This window comes from Colias croceus, chromosome 17, assembly GCF_905220415.1.
Source record: "Colias croceus chromosome 17, ilColCroc2.1".
NCBI classification, from domain to species: Eukaryota; Metazoa; Arthropoda; class Insecta; order Lepidoptera; family Pieridae; genus Colias; species Colias croceus.
The window spans coordinates 2,691,176-2,700,801 of NC_059553.1; the positions used below are offsets into that span (position 1 = coordinate 2,691,176).

The 9,626-nt window shown below is 34.9% G+C and overlaps 2 protein-coding genes across 2 annotated transcripts; both read right to left on the reverse strand.

The window, feature by feature from the left end:
• Positions 1-286: 286 nt before the first annotated feature.
• LOC123699167 (tumor susceptibility gene 101 protein) lies at positions 287-3,178 on the reverse strand. The gene has a single exon (XM_045646058.1). The coding sequence runs from the start codon at positions 3,072-3,074 to the stop codon at positions 1,863-1,865; it is 1,212 nt and encodes a 403-aa protein (XP_045502014.1). The 5' UTR covers positions 3,075-3,178; the 3' UTR covers positions 287-1,862.
• An 824-nt stretch (positions 3,179-4,002) lies between these two features.
• Positions 4,003-5,722, reverse strand: LOC123699215 (60S ribosomal protein L12). Its single transcript, XM_045646112.1, has 4 exons — positions 5,549-5,722; positions 5,397-5,470; positions 4,522-4,702; positions 4,003-4,225 (listed from the first exon to the last, which is right to left on the reverse strand). The coding sequence occupies exons 1-4, from the start codon at positions 5,583-5,585 to the stop codon at positions 4,023-4,025; spliced, it is 495 nt and encodes a 164-aa protein (XP_045502068.1). The 5' UTR covers positions 5,586-5,722; the 3' UTR covers positions 4,003-4,022.
• Positions 5,723-9,626: the final 3,904 nt, after the last annotated feature.

Sequence of the window (9,626 nt, forward strand, 5' to 3'; positions counted from 1 at the left end):
GGTGAAATTTGAAAATAGATAACAAATAATAAATAAAAATAATGAATTAATAAAAAAATATATTATTATTATTTATTATTATAAATTAATGAAACAGCAAGACGAAAGAGATAGTTGACTAATCATAGCACTGCATTCAAATCACGACATTGCGTCCTTTTCACACTTGTTAAAACAACTATTTACTTTCTTTTTCGCCTTCGTAAGTTGTAGCCGTACGTATTTGGAAATGCAATAATGAATGTATAGGTCAAATGAAATGAAGTAAGGGTTTTAATAAAACTCGTTTTATCCTTTTTACATCAATTTTTATTAAGACAAAACTTTGCCTATTGGCTTCCAATATGCACACTTAAATCGAGATTTTATATTTTACATCTTTGTCACGATTCCTAAGACAATTTTAACATTATTTCTATTATTTTATTATTGTTATAAATATTTGGACACATTTTCTAACAGGAATGGCTACAAGTGTTCTAATTGTTATTATAGTAGTGTTGTGTTCCAAATTTTGTGTCAATTAGAACATATTGAGTGCATCTCTTTCATTGCAAAAATATATAACTATGTTATAAACAACAATGAGTCACAAACTAACAAAGGCTTTAACTTTATCAAATGACATGATTTCATTCGATAAAAAATTCGTTATTATTGGATGAGATCATTTTGCTAAATGAATAGTTCTCAATTCTTCAAGTTCATTTATAGAAATATACTTTTGAGGGAAATACACAAGTTAGTAATATCATGGTCATTTATTTAGAGTTAATGTAAATAAGCCAGGGAGTTGATGCCATTTCTACAATTATAACAATTGTAGTAAATGTAACCAATGTTGTGTTGCTTTGTCATCATCTCCCTAGCTTCAGTGAGGCACCATGATGGCAGTTGTTATACTGCTTACATAGATTCTAATGAAGACGTAACTACAACCTTATTAGGTACATATTATATGCTTTAGCGCCAAGCCTATAACACTATGATGATATCAAGCCTTTGCTTAATGAATGGCTTAATGTTAATTTTGCATGTCACATTTTTATAGTTTTTTCTTTTACTTAGCAAAGTTACACCATTCTTATAGACATTAATATTAACACTAGAAAATGTGTGATTACATATTATGATATATAAAATAAAATTATAGATAACAAAAGCTCTGCAGTCCACAACAACTTCCAGCCTTTAGTGTACATTTGAGTCTTATTGTCTATCTGTTACAAAATCTCATATCCACAATTTAGTAATGAGTAACTTTTACTTTAAATCTAATTTTAAAGTAGCATTATCATAAATTGTATGCTAAATAATGTAGAAACTATACAACCCCTTGATATGGTAGGGTATTATATAAAAGCTAATTAAATGTAATGGATACAAAATTTAGGGCCGATTTTTCAATCCCTGGTTAAATAAAGCTTATCCATCCAATAAAGTATTACACGATATTATTAAAACGTCACTTGTAAACTGTCAATTGCATGCAATAAGAATACATTTTGAAATGGTAGTTTAATATGTTATTTGACGAATAAGTTTTAACCGAAGATTGAAAAATCCGCCCTTAATAAAATATAGATTTTCTACATTGATGCGAATATTAATATAGGCTTTAAATATAAATTAACTATATGCAGCTGACATTTTAAGTCAGTTAAAGAAAAAAAACATAACTGCACATGCATAATTCAAAGGCAAACTGCCATTCAATATATTATAACATAACTGATCAAAATATAAATCTGTAATTTATACAAATAACATAAAATACCAGCTCAGCTTATCATGAGAATTCTATGAAATATAATCATTTAAATAACAGTATATCTGTCAAACAATTATGCATTTGTTTACCATTAGCAAGCTAATTGGGCCTTTTGCCTGCATTTATGCATCAATGCTCTCAAAGTGAATTGTCGGCGAGCCAATGTCCGGACTTGCTTTAAAAATGTGTCCAAGTCAATAACTTCTTTACGTAAAGCTTCACCCATATAGTATATGGCATCTTCCAGAGTTGCCTCCTCAGCAAATGCATTCAATAGCTGTGAATATAAAGGAGCTGTTGTAACAACTGCTTCGTCCACATCTACACCTTCTTGCTCTCCCAATCTATCGACAGCAGACAGTAACTCTTTCTCCTTTTCTTGTAGAACAGCAACATTCTTGTCCAAATCTGCCCTCTCCCTCTGCAATCTACCTAGAATGTCTTCCAGCCTTGTTTTACCTTCACGCAACTCTTGTTGAGTTCTACGCAATGTTTCCAGTTCAGCTTGGGACTGTTGAGATTGCTCCTTTAGCCTCCTTCTAAGTTTATCTTCAACAGCTGACAGCAAGGATGCTTTTATATGTTCTTCCGTAATTGTTCCACCGGCAACATCTGGACTTGGCCCTTGGCCATAGCTTGTAGAAGGAGGATATGGTGTAGGATTAAATGTCGGGTAGGGAGTTCCATTCACATTAGCGGGCTGACCGGGGTATGGGGTACCATAGCTCGGGTAGGGCAAGTTGGATGAAGCTGTTGGATGAGGAGCAAAAGTAGGGTATGGTGGCTGTGAATGGGGTTGTACTTGAGGATGTGGATATACTTGCGGCAAAAATGTACCAGCAGGGTATGGTGGACGCACTTCATTACGTGGCTTAGAATAAACTGGTGGTAATTCACCAAAGGCAGCAATCATACACTGCACAAGATTCTGCAATGTTGAGCCATTCGGATTCCACTCGTGCAAATACGGCAAATAAACCTTACCGTTGCTATCTACGTATTTTGATACTTTTATCGACATATCTGGTGTAGGCTTTACGAAGCACAATGGAGCATTTTGAGGATGAGTGTCCATGAGCCAAATGCACACTGGTATGTTGTAATATGAGCCTTTGTAATTCACAGGAATAGTGCCTTCGAGATTTAATAAATCTTTCCGTGCTCCGTTATTAAACACAAAAGCTTCTAATCTAAAAGTCAAGCTCCGATACAATTGTAACAAACTACTGACCTCTTTGGAGGTATAGTCCCGGTATTTATATTTTGACAAACATTGTTTTAACACATTTTCATCGTTGGCCATCTTATTTTAATGAAAAGATATACAACACGCAACCAACAAACTAAGAAATTCAACAATTAATAATCTAAAATCTCAATTTGTCATCACTCACTGATGAAATTAAGTTTGACATTAGGCAAACATAGTGACACTTGTCAGATCTGAATTCTGACTTAATATTGTCATTGTCAAAGTCCTATTTCCTGTTTTTTTTTCCTTCAATGTATAGGTATTCTTCTATTCCACAACACATATTACTTGCTCTGTGCACAACACTTGCTCTGTGTTCCACATTTCCACAATAACGGAACGGAACACGGAATTACTAGGTACACAGACTAGGTAGGTAGATATTATAATATTACCCTATAAAACGGATTTTCTGATAAGTTATTTACAAGACGCCACAAAACAAAATTTATTTTTGCGATTTACCGTTTAACTAGTGTAAAAGTAGGCATTTCATTAGCTACAATATATATATCAGGTTTTATCTTATTTTTGATATAGGGATGAAAGTGGAATGAAACCTGTGTCCTATCCTATACCCATGAGCCACTAACAAATTCTTCAAAAACGGCACAGCAGTTTTGGTGTTATTGCTGTTATGAAAATAAACCTAGCTGCTAATAAAATTTATATAGCCTGTCCCGAGTATATATTATTAGAAAAAGCCTGCCTTTATCACAATAATTCTAATTCTGGTGATTACCTCTCGTAAGTCAATTCGTATAGCCATTCTACAAGCCTTTTCTCATACATTGCCAGGGCAACAAGGGGGCGTTATAAAATAATACTGGTCATATTATTTTTCACCGAAAGTGCGCGGCTTTCGTGGCGCGCCATTAAGAGAAGCCATCTTTTCAGCCAATATGATAAGTGTATAAACATTTTCACAGTATGTAAAAATAATTTTTGGGTAATTTGGTAATTTTAAATAAAAATACAGTTTTAAAAGTCCCCTATTATTTATTCATCAATGGTAAGAGCTCCACTGTTGATGTCATTGATCAGGTCATGTGGCGGCCTGCCTTCTACTGTGCAGCCTACCGATTGGGCTGTTCCAAGGATTTCCTTAACTGTGCCCGACAGGTATCGAGCCATGGACCTAGGCTTCATGATTTTTGCAATACCAATAACATCTTCTAATGTGATGTTACCACTGTGCTTAACTGAAAAATAAATGTTATGTTAATATAAATGTCTATTTAAAACAAATTATCGTTCTGTTTATTATTTTAATACATATTATCAGTAGCCATCAGGATATACCATTTGGAACATTAAACATGGATGTACATAACTAAAATCTAATAGATCTGCAGAACAAAAATATGATTATGCATATTTACTCATACATGAAACAAATCCTTGACAAAGATATGGAAGAGAAAGAGCTTCTATTATTAATATTCAATCCATCATTCTAACACAAGTTACTATGCAGAAAAAGTAGGCAAATACTCACTGTTCTTTTGCTTCTTGCGGTCACGTGGTGGCTCCTTCAGTGCTCTGATGATGAGGGCAGCTGCAGAGGGTACAACAGAGATCTGAGCCTGTCTGTTCTGTACTACGAGCTGAACTGTGATCTTCAGACCCTTCCAGTCACCGGTAGCCTTTGCTATGTCATCACCGACTTTCTTGGGGGACTGCATCAGACAAGTCATTACAGATAGCCATTATAAAATGTGGCATTACAGGTACATATTATAACATAAATTATGAATCCAGAACAATGCCCAATCATATGAAACTATTTGGTAATTAGTAATAGAAGATACTTCATGGAAATGCATTATTAGAATAATTAATTTATTGATGATAGATCAGAATCAACAGTTGAGCATTATTACTGAAGAACTAAAGTGCATTCAACTCACTAGAAAATAACATCAAGGATCTATAAGCAATGTAGTCAAACAATCATATAGGCCTGGTCCGCGACTCCTTATTGGGCATTCGGAGTAGCCGCGACAGGGAAATAATTATCCTGAGTCGCGGGTTCCTTCCATCCGCCAACCGGAAGGACGCGCCTGGTAGGGTGGCACCCCCCAAGATCATTCATCACACATTGCAAGCTAATACTTTTACGTATTTACTATTTACTCATTACTTATGGGCAACTATCAGTTGTATGTACTATAAACACTTGATATTTTCAAATTCAAACATTTAAGACTCAATCTAGACGAAGACAAATAGATATTGATGAAATAATATAAGCCCAATATAGTCTAGATTGTTTCACAAACTATCATACACATAGTTTACAAGATAATAATATTAGGAATGCCACGCGAGAATTTTAGGTTATGTTCAAAATTGATAAATACAATTACTTACAAGACCCAGAGGACCAATTTTAGGGGCTAAAGATGATGTGGCACCAACTTCTCCTCCGATACATCTCAAGTTAACTGAAAGAACACCATAGTAACTTAGTAAAACTTCTACAAGTATTATGATTCACTTTTCAACACTTTGTAAGACCTTACCGATTTTAATTTCGTTAGGATCGAACTTAGGCGGCATTTTGTATTAGGATAATTATTCAACCTTGTTGAAAATAATGAAATCCAAGTAGATTACTTTGGATTAAAAGGCGAACCGCCGTCTAAACGTTCTATAAACGCTGACAGCTCGCCGTAAAAGAACTAAAAAATAATGGTTGATAGCTGTCGTCGATGACGGATGACGTATTCCATTTCCACAGTTAATAAAATGACATTGCTATAATTAGATACTAATGAGCAACAAAATGGAAGCAAACACGTAGCAACATAAATGTTTCTGACTTGTTTCTGATGTTCACTTGAATGGTATCAAAAAAGAAAGGATACTAATATTTTATATGCGAAAGAGTGTGAGATGGATGTATGTTTGTTACTCTTTTACACAACTACTACTGAACCGATTACAATAAAATTGGGTATAAGTATATTAAGAAGAGCTGGAACGTCAACACATTTACACATTGCACATGTTAGGCCGGGAGATACTGACACAAAATTTCGGGTCATTTGTAACAGGATGGCGGTCAAGAGGGGTCTTACTTATCCGACGAGTGTGACTTACGCCCACGCGACTAGTCCGCCGGTACCAGCGTTCTGACCATCATTTTTCTTTTTGTCATTGCGTAATAAGACCTCTGTAGAACCGCCATTCTGTTACAAATGACCCGAAATTTTGTGTCAGTATCTCCCGGCCTATGTATGTGTCATATTTTGCAATTGTTTATAAATACAGGGTGATGTGATTGCTGTAGTACGAATATCTAAAAATCTATGAAGAATTTTGTGATACAGTAAATGGAAGAATTATATACTATTTTACAGTACAATTAATAAAATCATTTAATTTTTTGTTCATTTTCATTAGAAATGTCAATTTTTCTCACCAAGGTGGAAATTGGGATGATAAGGATCTTGTTAGAAAAATATAAATTTTGACTAAAATCGGCATTTTTTTTTCAAAAATCAAATAACTAATTAATAATCAAAGTTATCCACATTATTAAAAAAATAAGCCAAACACAATTTTTACTTGATGCAATCCTCAAAGATCATGGACATAGTGTATTGCGCCTTCCACCGTACGATCCAGAACTCAACCCAATAAAGTTACTATGGGGCATAATTATTAAAGGGAAAGTAGCATCACAAAATGTGAACTTTAACTTGAAAACTGTGGAAGAATTATTTAGAAAGGAAGCAAATGCCATTAGTCTGGATATGTTTAGTGACGTTTGGAGAAAGACGCGAGAACATGAGGAAAAATATATTCAATTAGAACCAAAAGTATATAATTACATTAAGAAATTCCGACGGCGAAACATCGAGTTCTTCGAGCGATGAAAGTTTCAGTGAAGTAGAAGATTACTATTATGATTAAATAGATTCTTCTTCTTCTCTATAGATACTGCTTTCTGAATTGGTGGTAAATGTTAAAACTGTTAAACTGTTATGACGATTCAAAAGTGCTTCTAGAAGAAGTCTAATAGTATAAATGTTTGAGTTTGAGTTTAAAACCAATAGTGTGAAAATTATACAATAAACATGTAACATATATTTGTTAGCGCGTATTGGTAGGTATTACGTACTTACTACAAATATAATGTGGAGGAAGGAAGGTGGAATTCCTCCATCGAAAAAGGGAGGATCCTCGACCAGTCAACTCGACTGGCCGGCCGTAAAGGCCCCGATGGATGATGTCGGAAAGTTGTATATATATATATATCTCTCTGTAGCGAAAACATTTCGCTTGCGCGATTCAGAGCGAGGTGTCGCTACAGACATCACGTCGGGGTCACCACTGTGGAGGAAGGAAGGTGGAATTCCTCCATCGAAAAAGGGAGGATCCTCGACCAGTCAACTCGACTGGCCGGCCGTAAAGGCCCCGATGGATGATGTCGGAAAGTTGTATATATAGCTCTGTAGCGAAAACATTTCGCTTGCGCGATTAAGAGCGAGGTGTCGCTACAATAACATTTCTTAGATATTTTTACTCGACCAAAGTCAGGACAAGACTGCTCCGCAACTGCAGAAGACGTCCGTTATTTAAATCATTATCAAAACAGCCATCCGTGTGTTGGAGTGAGCGCACGTGTTATTTGTATTGTTTTTATGACCTGAAATTTAATTATTATTTGATAATTGAATGATTATTAATACTTTTATCCAATTGATTATTTTTAGAATAAATAATTAAGTTCATCAATTGATTTACTTTTAAATTATAATTTTACAGGTAAATTATGAGAGCTTTCATAATTAATAATTATTAATTGAAATTATATTTGCATATATTTATCTACAACGCACCCATTTTACAATTCAAGTCTAAAATGAAACTAGAGTCGCATTTATTTTTGAACATACTGTAAGTGAAATTGCATAAGTGTGAGTACTGTGAACATGCCAGCTTTCCTTAATTGACCTGTATGTAGAACGCAAGAGTAGAACGAAACAGAAGACCCAGAAAGACATAGGCAACTTTTTATCCTGGAAATCCACAGGAACGGGAACTATTCGGGGTTTTCTTTGAAAACGCGGGCCAAAATGTGTTGGAAATCTAGATATGAATATACATAAATTAACAAAAAATGTTAACTTTCAATTTATACATACCTAGTTATATCGATTTAAAAACAGAAGTAAACCTCAGTTTCAATAACCGGCGATGCTTTGCTTTTACAATAATTTAATGGAATGGGAAAAATCCACATAAAAAATCACATATATTTACTCAAAATAGCTCAAGGACATCCACAAGGTCATCCATTGTAATGTTTATAGCGTTTTATTTTATGCAATTTAAGTTTTTTTTTAATAATATTTAATATTCCAATATACTGGTTAAGTGTTCCATGTTTTCTTTTGAATAGCAAAATAAAACGCGAAGTTTTACTCAGCTGTTATGTCTTTTATTTACCTAGAACCACCCTAGAACTGTGCCTAGAATTTTAAACCTTTAAAAGGCCCTACTCACGGTTCAACACAACCCACAATCTGCTGACACAATTTGTTGCAGTCGCGATTGAGCGTTTTCTACTCACGATTCATCCAACCCTCAATCTGATGACACAATTTCATTCCGCGATTGCTTGCCACAACGTGTGCACGTCACGTTGATGCCTGGCCTGATGCTAAACCTCAACGTATTAGTACGCATTATTAATGGATATACTAATTTATGAAATATAAGATAATTATCTTTGTAAAGCTTGTATTTTTTCCAATTTTATTGATAGATTTCAAGGGCTATAAAGTATAAACGGCTATAAAATATAAACAGCTTCCTCAAATATGTAAAAATGTCTTTCCCGCGTTTATCTCAAAACCGCCATTTTGCGATTACTGCATTCTTAAGCTAGCTACTCACGATTCAATTTCAGCAACAATCTGTTGACACAATCTGCAGTGAGCCGACAGATTGTGTCGTCAATAGTATAGTTGAGGGCATGTTGGGGGTGTAACCCAACATGTTGCGAATTGCATCGGCGCGGAAGCAACCAGACAAATTGTCTCAGCAGATTGTGTGCGTGTTGAAACGTGAGTATTGTGATTGCTCCAATCTCGGCTCAATCGCGCTGCCGCGATAACTAGAATGCAGTAATCGCAAAATGACGGTTTTGAGATAAACGCGGGAAAGACATTTTTACATATTTGAGGAAGATGTTTATATTTTATAGCCACAAACATATTATATTAAGTAGACAACGCAAGTACTGCGATCTGTATAAAAACCATGCGTGTCATATTTTTTGTACTGACCTTGACGCGTTATGACGTCACGAGCGCTTTTTAGTGATGGAAATTTCATTTTAAGCTAAATCGATTAGGGACGCCACTCGCGCGGCGATTCTAGTATAGGAGTACGATGATAGACTTTTCAATGAGAGGTTGTGTGCACGAGCGCAAAAACGAATTGGAGGAAATTTGGGTGCTGATCTTCGCGTGATCTTCATAAATTCTCTATATTTTCAAGTAAGTTTACCTACGCTATTATAATTCGTACACTAATATTAAAACACCTTACGTATTCCGTGGTTTTCCTTGTTAGTAGGTAGTTCAC